Source organism: Ictalurus punctatus, chromosome 20, assembly GCF_001660625.3.
Source record: "Ictalurus punctatus breed USDA103 chromosome 20, Coco_2.0, whole genome shotgun sequence".
Taxonomy (NCBI): Eukaryota; Metazoa; Chordata; class Actinopteri; order Siluriformes; family Ictaluridae; genus Ictalurus; species Ictalurus punctatus.
The window spans coordinates 20,744,644-20,763,960 of NC_030435.2; the positions used below are offsets into that span (position 1 = coordinate 20,744,644).

The following is a 19,317-nucleotide window of genomic DNA, read 5'->3' on the forward strand; positions in this document are numbered from 1 at the left end:
GCCACTGGGGCCTAAAGGAGAGAGCTGGTACACTACACCTGTTACAGTAAGTATATATTTATATATTTTTGTCACTCATGCTGTTTTTCCATCAGCAGATTAGGTTATAAATGTAGGAGACAGATGTTTAGTTTAGCTTAGTTTACAACTTTATTAATCCCCCCAGGAGCAGTTAGTACAGGGCTTAATACAACACACAACAGATACATTAAAGTACATGTCTAAACATTTAAACAAATGCTAAAACATATTAAAACATACATAAAAGATAATGCATCATGCGTCAATATAAATTCATCTACTCATAAAGACCTAATGAATAACATGAATGAAACATCAGTTGAAAATTTCAAGTTGCATAGACAGATAGCCTCTAGCACAAACTAACTATGGTTTGCAGACGATTTTTACTCATGAGAGAAAGTGATGAAAACCAACATATAAATGAAAACACAAGATGCACTCAATAAAAGTGCTATGAAAAATTTTCAATATACAACCCCGGTTCTAAAAAAGTTGGCACGCTATGTAAAATGTAAATAAAAACAGAATGCAATGATTTGCATTATTCTGTGGTCAGATGAATCGAAATTTTTAATTCCTTTTGGAAACCATGGACACTTACAAAAGGTCTAACGAGGAGAGGGACGATCCGGCTTTTTATCAGCGCTCAGTTCAAAATCCTGCATCTCTGATGGTATGGGGGTGCATTAGTGCCTATGTAATGGGAAGCTTGCACATCTGGAAAGGGAACATCAATGCTGAAAGGTATATGCAGGTTTTACAGCAACACATGCTTCCATCCAGATTCCATCCCATCTTTACTTCTGAAAGATTCCGCCTCTCTAAGGTACTCAGCTTTGCATTATCTTCCAGGACTGAGCCAGCTAATAAAAACGCTTGTCGCAGACACATTCAGACCACTGCAGAGTATCGCGAGACTCTCAACCTCTTTATGGGTCATCATTATACGTGATATGAACTAATTATTAAAACTACATATATTCATTAACATTTGACAGTAACGGAGTAACGTCACAAAATGTAGTGAAGTAAAAGTACATTTCTGTGATTAAAAATGAGCTTGAGTAAGAGTATAAGTATGGCCAGTTAAACCTACTCTTAAAAGTTTTTTTTTTTTTTTCAAAAAGTCACTCAAGTAAATGTAAAGACGTAAATGTAGCGCGTTACTACCCACCTCTGCAAACTATATTAACCGAATTTTCCCCCAAACCAAAGGAAACATTCATGTTTCTACAACTGCACATCCATACCTCATTGTGCCATTTCCACTTCTCAGTGTTTGGTGAAATGCTTTCTTGGTATCTCCCTTTTGAAAGAAACCTAAGAACAAAATGCTGAATGGAACGCTTTTGTTTCTGTTAATCATCCACAATAGCAACACAACTAAAGAGCTCAAAATAAAGTATTTTCACCACGCTGTAATACTCAGAGAACGATGGGGGACAAAATGGAAGATTATCAAATGTATTTTGTTTTAAAGGATACATTATCAGTTCAATGATCTACGAACTGTTACATGGAAACGCACTTATGTATCTGATTACTGGAATGTGTACATAATAGTAGTATATTAACATAGAAGAATTCAGAATTACAGTTCTAGTGACTGAATTGCTTTTCCTGTTAGAAGTAAAAATATATTTTAATTATTGCTTTAAGGAAAAGCACAAAAACAGATTTGTTTTTTGTACTAGATGGAGAAGAATGCAAGCAGTAAACTGACTATGATTAGTATGTGCAAAAATGAATAATAAAACAGATTATGACTGTAATAAAGACATACATTTTCTTATATTTCCTACACACTTCAAGCCTCTGATATAAGAAAATGCCACCACACAGACTAGAGAATGGGTGTTAAACACATTTCAGGTAACAGGCAACATTACACTTAGTCCAATGTCCAATGGGCCAGATTGAATATGTATCACCTACAAACACAATTCATTACCATTTTCATTTCCAATTTATGGTTTTACCAGACAATGTCTTGCATAAATATTTACCCCCTTGAACCTTTCCATATTTTCTAATGTTGCAAACTGGAACTGAAATGGATTTAATTTGGGATTAAATATTGGACTAATACATGGAATTAATTAAGTAAAGGACTGATGAATTAGGCTGATATGTAAAATTTGGAGCTTGCTTTAACAATTTTACTGATCAGTTTATTGGTCTATTTTACCCTCTAGTAGAAAAACAGATACTAGCTTTCAATTCAGGTCCACAAGATGATAATAATTTAGAGCACGGATTCTGGACTAGAGGATGAGAACATGACAGATTTTTCCAAATTTACATGATAAGATGTTTTGGTTTTGTGTTACTGAATGGAACAAAGACTAGTCACCAATGGAACTACCTTTGCTGCTGCACCCATTAAAGGAGCTGCTTTTGCAGCTGCTGCCATCACAGCGGCTGCAAGCTCTGGTCCGAGCAGTGCAGTTAACTCTGCTGCCAGTCCTACAGGTGCTGCAGTGAAAAAAAATGCAGGTGCGAACCAAAATCCAGCTCCAGCGCCTCCTAAAAAAAGGAGGAGGTACTTCACAATAGTGAAATATTTTTCATCGTAATACCATTTGTGTTCATCCTCATTTGAAGCCTTTTCTTTCTCCTCTTGCTCTCTTCTCTGCTCTTCCACCTTGATCCATATTTCCAGTTTCCTTTTCTCTTTTACACTTTCCTTTATCTTTAACTCCTTCTCTTCCTCCAGATTTCTGAGGCTGTTTCTTGCACTATGTAGAGATTCATGCAGCGACTGCAGCCTTTGTGAATCTTTATAAAGGTTTTCATTTTCTTTGCCAATTTCTTCTGTTAAATTGTGGATTTGTTCCTGGATGCGACACATGCATGTTTCTATCTCTTGCTTCTCCTCCTCCAGGGCTTTAATGATGTTGGCCCGGCGACGTTCAGCCTTCTGCCTTACTTCCTGCTTGGCCTTCTTAATTGCTTCAGCTAGTTTTTCTTGCTTTTTCTGTTCCAACATTACTAGTGCCTTCTCTACAACCACCGTTTTCTGGTTGGTGAAGTGACGGTACTCGTTCTGTTCCAGCAGCTCATCCAGCTTCTTCAGGAACTGTTTCACCTGGTCCCCATTCTCTGGGTTCTTGTTATTGAAAGCCAAGAAACGCCCACCAAATCGTGCAATAAGATCCTGGATTCGTTTGTCCTGTTTTGATATAAAATCCTCAATTGGCTCTCCTTCCAGCTCGTCTGCACGGGTAAATATGATGATTGTGTGGTCATTGATGTTCTCCTTAAAAGTTTCCTGAATCATATTTACAGTCTGCTGCTGCTCCTCTGTGAAGCGAGCGATTGGTATGATGAGCAGAAATGCATGTGGTCCAGGTGAACACATGACCAAACATCTTAGCACTTCCTGTTCTATCTCATTTTGCTGGAGGGAGGTGTCAAACCAGCCAGGAGTGTCAATCAGAGCCAGGCTCCGCCCCTGGACTACTCCACATTCCTTCTGGCATTGCTTTGTCACTGAGTCCATGCACAGTTTAGATGGGAAACAATTTTTATCCAAAATTGTGTTTCCAGTGGCACTTTTACCTGAACCTGTTCTGCCCACCAGCACCAACCGCAGCTGAGTTACTGGGGACTGGGCAACTCCATGTAGACTGGTGGAAATCCTGGGCTGAGAACGCCTCATCTCTGGATGCTGTTTTAGATAGAAAGACACACTTTGTGAGATTTGTTTCTGAAATGCTCTGAATTTCTGAAAGAAACCCCAGTGATTATGTACTGACCCTTCTAAATCATTCAAACAAAAGTGCAAAAATCCTACTGTGATCAATATTTAAATATAACAGTAGGCAGCCTACTTTCCAGCTGAGGTTTCTGTGCTAAATGGCAAATGGTGCACTTATATAGCGCTTTTATCCAAAGCGCTTTACACTGTGTCTCATTCACCCATTCACACCCACACACACTCGCACACCAATGGTAGCAGAGCTGCCGTACAAGGCGCTAACTTGCCATCGGGAGCAACTCAGGGTTCAGTGTCTTGCCCAAGGACACTTCAGCATGTGGAGTCATGCAGGCTGGGAATCGAACTGCCAATCCTACGATTAGTGGACAATCCGCACTACCACCTGAGCCACAGCCGACCCTGTGCTAATTAACCAGTTACACAACTTATAAACCTTTATAGTTATTAGATCTGTACTTTCATTTTAGAATGTGTATGTAGTTTGAAAGACTGAAGTATAGTATTTCAGTAACACCTACACAACATTGTAGTATATTTGTATAGCTAGTGTGTCATTAACAATGAATGTACAGTTCCCTCTGAAACTATTGGAACAGCAAGGCCAATTAATTTCCCCCTCTGTAGACTGAAGACTTTTGGATTTGAGATAAAAAAAATGAATATAAGAAGAGAGTTTATAATTTCAGCTTTTATTTCCTGGTATTTATATGTAAATGTGTTGCAATCAAAATTATTCAACCCCCATTGCAAAATCAGATTTATTGTTATTGACTTTCAGCCGTTTGCGATGAACAAAAAGCAATTGAAATAGTTCAACACAATGAATGCTTCAAGTGGTTTCCCCAAATTCAACTGAGAATGCAACTTTTTGCCTGTTTATGTTGGACAAGTTTTGCAGATATAACTGAAAAAGATTTGGAAACATTATTGTGCTATTTCTACTGGTATTTATTTATTTATTTATTTATGCAAAGTTTAGAAGCTTTTAAAGTATACAGTATATTAATAGCAGTAAACACTTGCCCCATTAGGAAGGGTAACTCTGTGGGTGTAGCACTGCACCTTGGCAGTTAATCTAATTTCTAAAAACTATGCTGAAATTTTGGTTCCTACTAGTGGCCTCGCACATTCCCCAAGTTATTCTATCCCCTGTACTTTTTTGCATGGTGCACATACTCTATATTGGACCTGACATTCACAAATCCCTGAGGAAAAAAAGCACACAACATTGTTAGGTGAATAGCATTTTTCAAGGTACTTGTTATATAGACTGAGTCAACGGCAACCTAACCCTTCACAATTAATCTGTGTGGGACCGTATCAGAATGAATACGTCGCATTAAGCCAATGGCACTTTTATGAAAATACTGGGACTTTCACATTAAAGCCTGGTTCACACCGGGACGTTTTTTTCAGCATGTTAAACGGTCCGTTTTTCGGCACGTTTCTTTGTGTTCATGTAAGTGCAAATTAACTCTCTGACAGTAGATGGTTATTGACAAGCAGAAATAACCCGGTACACACACTGTGACGCTGCACATCTTCCCCTTTCTGACAGCCGCTTGTCACTGAGAAGAAGGAAACAAAACAGTGGCTGAAATCGAAATCACATACTATCATACAACTCTTACTATTTCTACTATATGTTTATATAAGGGGTGTCCAAACTTATTCGGAAAGGGCCGGTATGGGTGTAGGTTTTCATTCCAACCAAGCAGAAGCCAAGATCAACTGATTAAACAGGTGGAATCAGGTGTGGCTCCTGCTTAGTTGGAATGAAAACCTGCACCCACACCGGCCCTTTCCAGATATGACTGGACACCTCTGGTTTATAGGATAGAAATAGTATGAGTAGTCTATATGCTCATGTGTGATTCAGAATTCAGCCAATATTTGCAGCCACTCAAACAAAGAAGGTCTATATTTGCATGTACATGCCAGGTGTAAAATACATACAATACACTATCAATCAATCAGCGGATTATTGTTGAGCAGAGGTGTGAAATATTTGCAGGAAAGAGACCAAAGAAACAGAAATTATGCTATTTAGTATATAAAATAACACTGAAAGAATGAAATAGACTGCTTGGTCACATAACTCATACATAGTAGCAGTAGTTAGTAGCAGTCTGGGTAATTCTGAGTCTTGAACTCTGTGTCATCTTTAAATATTCCTTGTTTATGTGTGTAGCCAGAAGGATTCATGAGCAGTGTGCATTTTATTTCAAATAAGTCATTTATTCACTCTCTTACCACATTGATTACGTTTACATGGACAGCAGTAATCTAATTATTGATCTTACTCTGAGTAAGACATTATTGTGATTAAGGTGTTTACATGAGTCGTTTTTAGAATACTCCATTCATGTACCTCTTTTACACGTTATAGAATATAGTTCGATTAACGGTACACGTCATTACATCCCCGCGTCACACCGTCCGACGTCCCTCCAGAATTTCACGTATCAACATACAGTTCGTCTTTGTTATGGTACCGTATATAGTTTTGGGTGTTTTTATTTGACCTTTTTTTACAAACACTTCAAGGGCGGTTAATTATTTGTCATGCTGTATGTGCAAATAGACAACTGCTTGAAACCGTGGGCTGTGTCCCAAACCATGTACTTACCCTCTATATAGTAACCGAGTGTCATATCTCAGCCCAGCCACGACTCAGTTTCCCAGGAGGCACCGCTAACTACAAACATGGCCGCTGAGGACTACACTTCCCACACACTCATACGCTCGCCTTCCTCGGAGTTCTAATCACACACACCTGCATCCCATTACAAACACTCACACCACAGCATAAGAGAGACTTTGGAAACGAAGAGACTTTGCGAAGTAACATTCAGTTGACTTGTTTCTTTGCCATTCTATAGGCCTTTTTCTTGTGCGTTTACAAAATTACTTTTGACCAGCCTCGTTTTGTTTGTTTGCCTGATCGCTTGACCCTCGCCTGTTTATCCACCACGGACGTTGTCTTTTCCCTTTGGATTATTCTGCCTGGATTCTGTCCCCCACAATCCATGACCCACACCGTGACCGGTGTCACGCACACACGGTACGTGACACAGAGATACATGTGTTTCGTCTACTACAGGCCTATATTAGGCAAGTACACGGTTTGGGACGCAGCTGTGCTCTCTTGTTTGCTGTATAACGGTTGAGCACTGCCGTGTGTGATCGTGTCCTGTCGCACAATGCAGTGAAAACTCTCACACGACATTAATAATGTGATTAAGGTGTGTACATGTCTGTAACGCACGTCGATAATGCGACTAAAACAGGAATACTCCACACGTCTTAATTCGATTTGTGTTTACTTCGAGTATGACCTTAATCGGGTTACGGTCATCAAAAATCGCTGTTTACATGGTAGATTCTTAATCAGAGTATCGTCTTAATCGGGTTAATATTGGATTATTGTTGTCCATGTAAACGCACTGAATGGTGGATGCTAGTGAAGATGTTTTAATACTGTAGAACAACAACTCCTTTTTTGTATCCGCTGTGGCGTTTATTAAAAACTTCTTTATGTTCAGCATCATATCGGGTCTGACTCTTTTTCTGTTACTCACTTTCTCTCTCGACAAAATAGTTTTGTGAACGAGCGCCATCAAGCTGTAGATTTATGTAACTTCAGCAGCTCCGGGCACGTGACCAAAAGTGCGAATCTCATTCGTTGGGCAGTTTTTAACTTGGTGCATCAAAAAAACAACCAGCAAAAAAACCCTCGCCGTTAAAAACATTTGATGCTTTGACAGCTCGTATAAAACACGTTGGTGTGAACACTCCCGTTGATAGCCATTGGTTTAGACACAGAGCATTAAACAGACCGTTTAACGCACTGAAAAAACGTCCTGGTATGAACAGGCCTTAAGTTCTGAGGGTGCGAATTAACTAAATTAGCTAGTAGATGGAATTTGACAAGAAGATATGAATTCTCTACAACCTCCATTTTCTGGCTGGTGAAGTGACGGTACATGTTCTGCTCCAGCACCACATCCAGCTTCTTCAAGAATTGTTTCACCTGGTTCCGGTTCTCTGGATTCTTGTTATTGAAGGCTAAGAAATGCCCATTGTATCGTGCAATGAGGTCCTGGATTCTCTGGTCCTGTTCCAATATGAACTGCTCAATTGGCTCTCCTTCCAGCTCGTCTGCACGGGTAAATATGATGATTGTGTGGTCATTGAAGTTCTCCTTGAAAACTGCCTCAATCATATTTATAGTCTGCTGCTGCTCCTTTGTGAAGCGAGCGATTGGTATGATGAGCAGAAATGCATGCGGTCCAGGTGAGCACATGGTCAGACATCTCAGTGCTTCCTGTTTTATATCACTCTGCTCAGTATCAAACCAGCCAGGAGTGTCAATCAGAGCCAGGCTCCGCCCCTGGACTACTCCACATTCCTTCTGGCATTGCTTTGTCACTGAGCTCATGTTCAGTTTAGATTGGAAACATTGTTTACCCAAGATGGTGTTTCCAGTGGCACTTTTACCTGAACCTGTTCTACCCACGAGCACCAACCGTAGCTGGGTTACTGGGGACTGAGAACGCCTCATCTCTGGATGCTGTTTTAGCTGGAAAGACAAACTGTAAACTGTGGTATCTCAATGTATCTTTTTTTTCAGAGAAACAATATTTGGCAGCCATTTATTGGCCTTTTACAAATAACATAAATACACATGAGTAAATATATACAATTTACATGCTGCCCAACATTTGCTAGCTAGTGGTCAATGACTAATCCATCATGTTAAGTAATAAGTACATACATACATACATACAGTCATTAGTTAATTGTTATAAAATGTAGCTGGTGTTGGATGGTTTGGTATATGCCAACACTTTGTTGCCTCACATTGGTTTGCTATTTATAATACCATTACAGTGAACTGGCTTAGACATGAAAATGAGCAACATAATGTAAAAACTGCAAAGAATTCCCTGCAAAGGGTCTGGATAATGCAGAAAAAGACATATCTTTGCTACAGAACTTTCAAGAGCTTCAGGTGTGTATTGGAAAACATGTTCGCTTTCATGATGTTTGAGTGTCATGTCTAAAACTATCACCTCTTCAACCCTGCCCTTTTAATTATCATCACATAATGATTCATTTGAGGCAAAGATGCAACTTTTACAGTAACTAGTAAAAGCCACCAAAAACAGCCCGTTAACCTGAAAGTGTAAATATTAACATTACTTTTGAACTTTATTTGCTCTTATGTAACCAACTTTGAACATGGCCCTTAATATGTCTGGTAGGCTGTGTTTAACATAATCTAACTAAGTTTGTGGGGTCTGTCTTTATGTTACTTGGTTAATTCATAATGAATATGTTGTTGTAAAGTTATTTATGCATTTAAGCTTATATTTTCTGATTTTACGCAGTCTTGTCATTACTGATTCCTGTTATATGAATGAAAGAACTATGTACTTGTAATGCTACACTACTAGTACCAATGATTATTTGTACTATTGTTGTTGTTGTTGTTCCTGCTGTTAATATCATTGTAAGAGTATGTGATATGTCTACGATATGATGCTCCGGAATGTCCTTACCAAAGCCAAAACTATTTTCCTTTAAATACAGTTTTTTTCCCCCCTTTATATATTCTTCATTCCTTTAATCATCAAGGCCTGGTTTATTTTGATGAGTTTTGCGAATATGACTCAAAAAGATCTGGAAACATTTGGAAGTTTTTAACGGTTATATTTTTTGGTCCAAACTAAATTTCTTACATTATTGTGTTATTTCTATTGTTTTCTTTTCTTCTTGTATTTATTTATTTATTGATTTATTTTAAATAATGTTTAGCAGCTTTTAAAATATACAGAATATTAATAGCAGTGTTTGAAATCTAGTGGTTTATGATAAATCTGTCGTGCATTATCTGACCTTATCCCTAATTCTCAAGTCATTACTTTTGGAATCTGATATTTCGGATGCATCTCCCTGTTAGACCTTTAACTGGTTCAACAAACATCATTTCTGCTGAGATAACAAGGTGCAACAAACGAGGAAAAGTGCATAAAATACTCACTTTTTTAAAATCACGGACAAAAACTTTACCCAGAACTCGGAATTTTGGTGCTCTCTCTCGCTCTCGCTCTCTCACTCTCTTATATCCATCTTCTAAGTTTCGTTTCTTCGCTAAAGAATAACGGTACTCCACCGTGGAAAGCCACTGGGGCCAACATGAATATAAAACACGGCCATTGCTGAGTGCAGGAAAGAAGCTCCCTGTGACATGTGTACTGTATCAGCTCGCTTTCTCTCTCTCTCTCTCTCTCTCTCTCTCTCTCTCTCTCTCTCTCTCTCTCTCTCTCTCTCGCTCTCTCTCCTTTTGGCCACAGTTGCTTTCCACAGGGCAGTACCGTTTATTCATTAGCGAAGAAACGAAATTTAGGAGAAGAGAGAGAGAGAGAGAGAGAGAGAGAGAGAGAGAGAGAGTGAGTGTGTGTGTGTGTGGGGGGTGGGGTGGGGGGGCTCTGGTAAAGTACACCTATGACAGGGAGCTGCACTCAGCAACAGTTGTTTTATATATATATATATATATATATATATATATATATATATATATATATATATATATAAAATCACCTACAAAATAAATTACCAGACTGCAATTCATTACAAAGAAAAGATTTGCAAATTATATTTATAGTTTGTCTTCCATAAGTGTTTCTTGAACTTTTCCAGATTTGTAGTTACAGACTGGAAATGAAATTGGGGTTATGTTGGACTGTTGCATGGACTTAATTAGAAAATGCACTTCATTAGGGTTAAATATAAATTCTTTAGCTTGTTAATGTAGAATTAGCACATTTTGTCAGTATCTGACTTTCTGGCCTTGAATTTATTGGTCTATTACGCCCTCTAGTGGAAAAGCAGATACCATTTGGAATAATTTGGAATAAACTGTGCCTGTTTGACAACCCTGGACTAGAGGACTACAACATTATAGATTTTTCCACATTTACATTATAAACCAGATATATAGGTGCAGTAGTCTGGCCTTTGTTCCATTCAGTAACACAAAAGCCAACACATACCGTGCCATCCACTAATATTGGCACCCTTGGTAAATATGAGAAAAATCTTTTAAATATTGGTGTGCAACAATTATTGGCAACCTTTGTCAATACCTTGTGCTACCTCCCTTTACCAAGATAACAGCTCTGAGTCTTCTCCTATAATGCGTGATGATGTTGGAGAATACATGGCAAAGGATCTGAGACCATTCCTCCATACAGAATCTCTCCAGGTCCTTCAAATTTCAAGGTCCTCTCTGGCGGACTCTTCTCTTCAGTTCACCCCACAGGTTTTCCGTGGCCACCCGAACCATCCATTTCACATTGAGTTGAGACAATATAGACACATGTCCAATTCCAGGTTGATTCATAGCATTTCCAGTTCTTTATTATTGCCCTGATGGTTGAAATGGGCATGTTCAATGCTTGTGTTATTTCCTTATAGTCACTTCCCATTTTGTGAAGCTCAACAACTTTTTGCCACACATCACAGCTAAATTCCTTGGTCTTACCCATTGTTATGAATGACCAAGGGAATTTGGCCTATGTTACCTCATATTTATACCCCTGTGAAACAGAAAGTCATGGTTGAACAATTTCCTGTCACCCAGGTGTACTAAAAAATGTCAAATATCATCAGGAATATACTTAAAACATATTTTTCTCATATTCATAGGGGTGCCATTAATTGTTGCACACCTATATTTAACAAAGATATATATTTTTTTTGATAAACCTGTGTTTTGTTTGATATCCATGAGACTATTATTTTTTAAAAACAAAATATCAAAAGGTTATACAATAAAGACAATTTTTCACAGCCTTCTTTGTTCATATTTACCAAGGGTGCCAATATTAGTGGAGGGAACTGTACATTTTGGATTTTGTGTTACCTAATGGAACAAAGGCCAGTCACCAATTGAGCTACATTTGCTACACCTATGAAAGGAGCTGCTTTTATAGCTTCTGGCATCACAGCGGCTGCAAGCTCTGGTCCGAGCAGTGCAGTTAACTCTGCTGCCGGTTCTACAGGTGCTGTAGAACTATTTCCAGTCCTTTATTCCTTTTCCCCACAATTAACTCATTTTATTTCTCCAGCTTTCTGAGGCTGTTTTTTGCACTGTGCAGAGATTCCTACAGTAACTTAAAAAGTTATTGATTGTACTGCAATCAATAATGTTTAAATCACATGAACTAAACTGCATTTACATCCATATATTGTTCACTAAACTAGCTTATATGAAATTTCTTTGTAAAGAGGTGGTCCCCCTGCTCCTCACTTATTTTGCACATTTACATTTATTCATTTAGCAGAAGCTTTTATCCAAAGTGACTTACAAATGAGGAAATACAAGCAAAGCGATATATCAAGCAGAAAACAATACAAGTAGTACTACCACACAAGATTTTTTAATTGAGTTCTATAAGCAGAGTGTACAGAGTAGAGGAGTAAGAGCCAGTGTAAGTGCAGAATGTTTTTTCCCCCCCACACACAATCTTTTGCCTTCAAGTGTTTACTTACATATGTTTTTAAAAGCTAGCATTGGTAGGTAGCCAATAGCATAAAAAAATTAAATTAAATAAATAGCAATTTCATCCTTCATCACTACAAAACCTAAGTTACATTTGGAACAGAGAGATCTTTTAATACATCTAATAAATAGTCTGGTTGAAGGGACATGTTAAGTTAGTAACAAATTAAACAGTATTTCTTTCATTACTTGGCAACACACACACACACACTCACACACACACCCTGTTCAGATACAATGTGCAATAGTGAATCACTGTTAACTTTAAGACACTGAATAAACTCTCCCAAAACTCTTTCCTTAAGGAATGTAAACATTTAAAAGTACAGTATAAGAAAGGTCATGATACTTATTAAACCGTTTTATTATTTTCAAGCAGGTAAGTAGGAGTGTAATAACGAGATCATCATAGCAGAATGGTTGAGGGGAGTATGAATCTGTACATCTCAGCCTTATAAGTTGTTAGGCTGGGTGATGCGAGACACGATGGTGGAGACCAGCTTTACCAGCTGCTGGGAGCGCTGCTCTCCCGTCTGCAGAACCTCCTCGTGATTGGCCTTCTCTTCACTGTCGTAGTCCATCACGGCCTTGTTGGTTATAAGGGAGAGGGCAAAGACTCGCATTCCAGCGTGGCGGGCCACTATCACCTCATGGACTGTGCTCATTCCTAAGCAACAGTGATAGAAGCATTAGAGAAAGATATCATATGACTCTCAAACTGGGGTTCAGGGACCCCCAGGCGTGTTTGAGCCTTGCCAGATGATCTGTTTTGTTTTATTATTATTTTGTTATAGTGGAAATCACCAAACCCATAATCAAAGCTATTATGTCTATAAATAATGTTAAGTATCTAATAAATATCTCACTGTATTGTCTTATTGTTCCCATTTAAATAAAGTACCTAATTTCTTTTAATGGTTTGTTTAACTAAATCTTTACTGAGGGGCTCAGAATATTATTTGTCACAATTTACAGAGAATTTCTATGAGAAACATCAGGTTCTGAACCTCTTTAATGTAACTACTACATGATTATACGGGTTGTTGCCCCAAACTCACCCACAGCATCAGCACCCAAACGGTTAAGCATTCTGCATTCAGCGATGGTCTCGAAGGATGGCCCTCCAAGAACACAGTACACACCCTCCTTAAGGAAGTGAGAGTAGCCAAGCTCTGCACCCACTTCTTGAGCCAGGTGCCTCATCTGCTTGTCATAGGCATCCGACATGCATGGGAAACGAGTCCCAAACCTGAGAGAGAGAGAGAGAGAGAGAGAGAGAGAGAGAGAGAAATGAGCACTTAACATTATTCAACGTGCTGTGGCAAGGCCAAACCACTCACAGGAAATGACATCATGACATCATGTTACATATTAACACTGCTCTGCACATCACAAACATTCACACACTTATACCGTGTGCTGTCCCGCCCTCACCTCTCATCATTTTGTCCACACAAGGGATTGTTTCCAGCAAAACCTGGCATGTTGATGTGGTCTTTGATGATCATGACGTCTCCAACTTTGTAGTCTTGGTTCAGTCCTCCTGCGGCATTCGTCAAGATGACCGTCTCGACACCCATCAGCTTAAAGATACGAATGGGCATGGTGGTCTAGCACAGAAAGAACATCGCATGATATTACATCCACCAACCAAGAACACTCACATGACATTGTAGCAAAACTATTATCACACAGTAGCAGATCACACACTGCTGTTCTTAGATAAGAGTTACATTGCCATGGAGGTTTCATTTTAGCTGGAATTTATTGCTGTCAAACGAAAACAGTTCTACATTCAATATTGAACTTAAAAATACCATAATGATACTCATATTTATCCATTTACTGATTTCATCAGCGTACTGCTTCAGCTCTGATGGACAAATAAACCTGTCAACACTGCAGTAATAAGGATGTTATAAATGTGATACTATAATAAACACAATTCTATAAATGGGATATAAGTGTGTAATGGGTTATGGCTGGTTGTAATCAGTACCACAATATATATACACAATTGGTCAAAAGTTTGTGGACACTCGACTGAAATGGTTCTCATTATCTTAAAAACCTTCTGATCTGAAGGTGTGATTAAATGTTTGAAATCTGTGTCGTAGACAAAAATATAATCGTGCAAACATATTCATTCAAACATATTCAGCCGATAAGTGTCCAGCGTAGGCGGGAACTCCTTTAATACTGTTTAAAAAGCATCTCAGGGGAATTCCTCAAGAAATCAGTTGAGAAAATGCCAAGAATACATGTCTGGAAATTCTAGGCAAAAAGGCAGTCTACTTTGAAGATGCTAAAATACTAAATTATTTAGATTTATTCTGGATTTTTTATCACGACATAATTCCCATAGTTCCATTTGTGTTATTCGAGAGTTTTGATGACTTTATTATTATTATTCTAAAATGTGGGGAAAAAACAAAGAATGAGCGTGTCTAAATTTGACTGGTAGTATATATACATATATATACATATGTGTACATATATATGTATACACATATATATACATATATATATTTAAATATATTTATTTAGTAATATAAGTGAATAAAGAAATTTTTGAGCTTGAAGTTCACCTTTTGGATAGGATAACCTTCATAGAGGTGAAACCGTCCCTGCATGCAAACACATGGCTTTCCTTTAAGACTACCAAACACCAACCGACCAGCATGACCATGCACTAGGGGACACACAGCAACCAATTAGAACAGTGATAAGGCAGTCATTAGCCAATCAAAAGCACTCAAAGCTAAGAAACTTGAGAGTTAATAGTCACAGCAAACCGATGAAACACATCATAACCATAGATCCCGTAACCGGATCTGTGTTTGTTTTTTAACTTTTTAACTTTTACTCTTATATGAAACTGTAATATTAATATATAAGTAATCAAAACACATATAGATTAGATGTTTAAACATATTTATATAAAGTGTCATCTCACCTGTGCTTTTTGGAAAGTTGGGGATATCGTCGTAACTAAAAACCTTCTGATCCTTCAGCATGTCAGCAAGGCTGCCAAGGCCTGAGCCGCACACGATGCCCAGCAAGGGGCGCACAGGAGCATGATTCAGCAGCCAGTCAGCTGTGGCCTTGCAGGCCTCATAACCAAATCTGAAGGAGAGGGTGGGAACAGAAAGGTATCCAGTCAAATCAAAATGCTATGAAGACAGTGATCACAGTGCCTGCATACACAAGGTGAGTCATGAGGGGGAAAAGGGAGTGGATGGGAGAGTCTGACATGGCATGTCTGGTAGGTTATAAAAGAGAGAAAACAGAATATAAATAACCCCCCAACTACCACATTGTATGGCTGATTTTAGTATAGATTATATCCGTACCACCGGGATTTTACACGACCCCAATTCCAAAAAAGTTGGGACCCTGTGTAAAATGTAAATGGAAACAGAATGCAATGATTTGCAAATCTCATAAATCCATATGTTATTCACAATAGAACATAGAAAACATATCAAATGTTTAAACTGAGGAACTGTACCATTTTAAGGAAAAAATAAGGTAATTTCAAATTGGATGGCCGCAACACGTCTCAAAAAAGTTGGGACGGGGGCAACAAAAGGCTTGAAAAGTTAGTGTTATTAAAAAGAAACAGCTGGAGGTTAAATGAGAACAGGTCTATAACATGATTGGGTATAAACAGAGGATCTTAGAGAGGCAGAGTCTCTCAGAAGTAATTATGGGATGGAAGCTGGATGGAAGAATATGTTGTTTTAAGGAGGTTTTAAGGAAATCACACTGTAACACAACACGGAATCATGTGGATTTTTAACAATTTTTTGACAACACTCCTCAATCACAAACACACCCATATATATAGGCAATGATTCCTAACCTCAGAAAACAAAACAGGATTTTCCCTTTGATAAATGATGTTTGCTTTAGACACAGTGACTAAACAAAGTGTGGACATAAAGTCACAGTATCTACCAGGAATAAAGTCACGTAACCGTATCTCACAGATAGTTGACAAATTAAAAGAACGACCGGCATAGAACAACATTTTAGGCCTCCGTGAGCCACAAGAACAGCTTCACTAAAAGGACGTGTCGCAACAGAAATCCTTTCTATTCATATTGCACTGTCACGTCAATGTTTATAAAGTAAACTAATGCCCAAACATACAGCAGTGCCCAGCAAAACATTACGTTGGGACAGCTGTATTTGCAATAGAGTTCATTTCAACACGTGACGCAAAGAGAGCAGGAGGAAGTTTACAAGGTACACGAAACTGATGGACGTCAAACTGAAACGTCTCTGACAGCATGACAGAGTCACCAGACTTCCCAGTTAACCCGTATTTATATATATTTTAATGAAATGGGCTAAATAAGATAACACAACCCAAAGGAGCTGTGATAGGACTTGTGGCCAAGGTGTTAGATTAGGTGTCTAAACTTTCTGGCATGAAAACATTAATTAACACTATATGGCCAAAAGTATGTGGACACCTGACCATCACACCGAAACGTGAACATCCCATTCCAGATTTATTCCTGGCACAGGATTCTGAGGATAATCAAGAATCTGTTCTACGTCATGAAGCTTTCTTTTCTTTATGGACATCAAAAAATAACATATTAACTAAGACAACTGTTACTTAAAGACACTGCATCTGTTTTATATATATATATATATATATATATATATATATATATATATATATATATATATATATATCTTCCTTACTATTCTTACTATCATGTCATGTGTAACAACTTCATTTCCCCATTATAGATTAATAAAAGCTATATTATTTTATTTTATTTCAACAGTGAAAACATTAGATATTACAAGAGATTAAATGGATGCTCGAAACAAAAATAAAACACTCTGTTAATATTAGATCTTTTTTTTGTTTGTTTTCTTCTCAAAAAATGGAATATACGCCAAAAACAAAAATGTGTGAAATACGAATGTTAAGTCATTTTATAATTTAGACATCTGCATGACCCATTGAGCCAGTTCTATTGAGTCAGGTCCATTGTGTCCCGTCCATTGAGTCAGTTCCATTGCCTGGAATAAAGTTGGTTGGACGTTCGATATTCGCGAATATGCGGGACATTAAGGGACCGTCTCTAAAGTTACATACGACATTGTTATACAAGATTCTAACTACAATAGCATTTGAAGGGAATGATGTACAGTCATAAAACCAACTGGAAAGTGTTCATCTAGGTGGCAGGTATGAGAAACACCTTTTAGATTTTTGATATTTATCAACTATTTAATATCAACTATTAAATCACATTTAAATCAGACATGAATTTCACCGCAGAATGGGCCCATACACAAAATATATCGACGTTAGAAACGTGTATAACAATGTCGTATGTAACTTTAGAGACGGTCCCTTAATTTCCGCGAATATCGAACGTCCAACGTCAAACAATCTTTATTCCAGTTCCATTGAATAAGTTCCAGAAACATGACGGAAGTCACGTCGCGGCGCGCGGAAGAGGGTTACCATGGGTACGTCGAAACAAACTAGGCTACATGTAGCTAGCACATGTGGCGCAGTATGCTTTTGAGACAGAATGTAGTTTGGGATGCGACCCTTAAGTCATGAGTCACAACATCACGCCACATGCTTTTCAGTGTCAAAGAGGCACGTAATCAGTAATATGACGCCTTGCTTCACTTTACGGCAGTTAAAAAATAATAATAATAATAATAATTATGATTTTTCTGATGATAAATCAATACACAATGGTTCAAATGTCAAAAATCTAACACAAGTACGAAAACTAAAAGATAACATTCTCTACCAGGTCTTGCATCATCACATAATATACGACTTCACACCTTCTTTTAATCACTGAAATTTCGCTTAACTCTGCAAATTAATTCAGTCATACAGTAAATAATAAAAGGACGTCCGTTTCACTTAAACAGTGTAGAAAGAAAGAAAAAAAAACCCTCAGCACTAGTTCTACACGTTTCATCATCTTCCGCCTTCTTCTGTAGCCTTCCTCTGCATCGCGTGGCGGGTTAGAGATGCTAGCGCGCGCCCGGTTAGCACTAATCCTCCCGTCTCTCTCTCTCTTCGCCTTTACTGGAAAAATTGATATAAAAGTGTACACTCACTCTGTGGAAGATTCGGGAAACATTGAAGGCTTTTCTGAAGCTCTCTGAAATCGAGTAAAACCGAAGAAGTCCTCCAGAAGAAGATGCTGCGTGTTCGCTGCCTATCGTCGTCGTCACTGAGAGGAATTTCCACGAGCGCTTATATTTATGTCCCGCCCTAGCGTCACAGTCTTGCACTTCTATTGGCTTAGCCACGGAGGTGTGTCTTACGTCAACAGCCATGCGCTTCTGGCTCAGGATGCTTATTCCATCCTGTGGACTCCACCCTGTGACATTGTTGTAGCTAGTGCAGTTACTTTGGCATGTGTTAGCAGGAAATATTTCGAGTTCTTATACTCCAACTTTGGCAAACCATGGCGTCAATGTTCAGAATCTCAGCCGCAAAATGAAATGTTGCAACGCTTCTTACACAGCTGTGGCGACAGTTCACATAAACCTAACATAAAACATAAAAGTTGTGTAAAGTTGTACATCGACCCTGACATCATTTGATTGTGTTATGTGGTGGGGGAGCGCTGCTTTTTTCGATGCATGCCATCAACGCAATGACCGTTCGGTTAGAGCCATATTATTATAAGGATATATCAAAACAAAAGCATTTACTGAAGATAAATTAATGAGCAAATTAATGTGATTAAAGGAAATTTCAGGATATTAAAGGACATTTTTATATCTCTTTCTGACCTGAGATTGGTTGGCCATGCCTTATGTTTTAATGTTTCCTTGAGTTTTGGCATTAAAACATCCTACAATCATTAAACACAGTAACAAAACATTACATTATATATACTAATATTTATGTTTGTGTTTAAGTTATCGGTGTTTGTGTTTAAGTTATCTAGCTTCACATTAAACTATCCAACTAACATGAGCAGTTAATTATGTT

At 38.2% G+C, this 19,317-nt stretch overlaps 2 protein-coding genes across 4 annotated transcripts; both read right to left on the reverse strand.

Moving 5' to 3' along the window:
• Positions 1-126: 126 nt before the first annotated feature.
• Positions 127-10,000, reverse strand: LOC108280837 (GTPase IMAP family member 7). Of its 3 annotated transcripts, XM_047162427.2 has the most exons (4): positions 9,792-9,895; positions 8,246-8,327; positions 7,701-7,906; positions 127-3,694 (listed from the first exon to the last, which is right to left on the reverse strand). In XM_047162427.2, the coding sequence occupies exons 2-4, from the start codon at positions 8,307-8,309 to the stop codon at positions 2,351-2,353; spliced, it is 1,614 nt and encodes a 537-aa protein (XP_047018383.1). In that variant the 5' UTR covers positions 8,310-8,327; positions 9,792-9,895; the 3' UTR covers positions 127-2,350. The 3 variants fall into 3 exon arrangements, with proteins under 3 accessions (XP_047018383.1, XP_017351765.1, XP_047018384.1); XM_017496276.3 differs by having other exon boundaries at positions 7,701-8,327; positions 9,792-9,896; XM_047162428.2 differs by lacking the exons at positions 7,701-7,906; positions 8,246-8,327 and having other exon boundaries at positions 9,792-10,000.
• A 2,170-nt stretch (positions 10,001-12,170) lies between these two features.
• LOC108280898 (purine nucleoside phosphorylase) lies at positions 12,171-18,588 on the reverse strand. Its single transcript, XM_017496399.3, has 6 exons — positions 18,432-18,588; positions 15,271-15,440; positions 14,903-15,006; positions 13,749-13,924; positions 13,373-13,563; positions 12,171-12,981 (listed from the first exon to the last, which is right to left on the reverse strand). The coding sequence occupies exons 1-6, from the start codon at positions 18,452-18,454 to the stop codon at positions 12,767-12,769; spliced, it is 879 nt and encodes a 292-aa protein (XP_017351888.1). The 5' UTR covers positions 18,455-18,588; the 3' UTR covers positions 12,171-12,766.
• Between the last annotated feature and the right edge of the window lie 729 nt (positions 18,589-19,317).

What these genes read in the sequence shown, in the direction of transcription:
- LOC108280837 (XM_017496276.3), bottom strand. Translation starts at nt 8,309, where the DNA reads ATGAGGCGTTCTCAGTCCCCAGTAACCCAGCTACGGTTGGTGCTCGTG. An exon ending in TCACCAGCCAGAAAATGGAG is followed by an intron (nt 3,695 to 7,700) that starts GTTGTAGAGAAT and finishes TATCTAAAACAG; the next exon opens with CATCCAGAGATGAGGCGTTC.
- LOC108280898 (XM_017496399.3), bottom strand. Translation starts at nt 18,454, where the DNA reads ATGTTTCCCGAATCTTCCACAGA. An exon ending in TTTCCCGAATCTTCCACAGA is followed by an intron (nt 15,441 to 18,431) that starts GTGAGTGTACAC and finishes CCTCTCCTTCAG; the next exon opens with ATTTGGTTATGAGGCCTGCA. An exon ending in CAACTTTCCAAAAAGCACAG is followed by an intron (nt 15,007 to 15,270) that starts GTGAGATGACAC and finishes TGTGTCCCCTAG; the next exon opens with TGCATGGTCATGCTGGTCGG.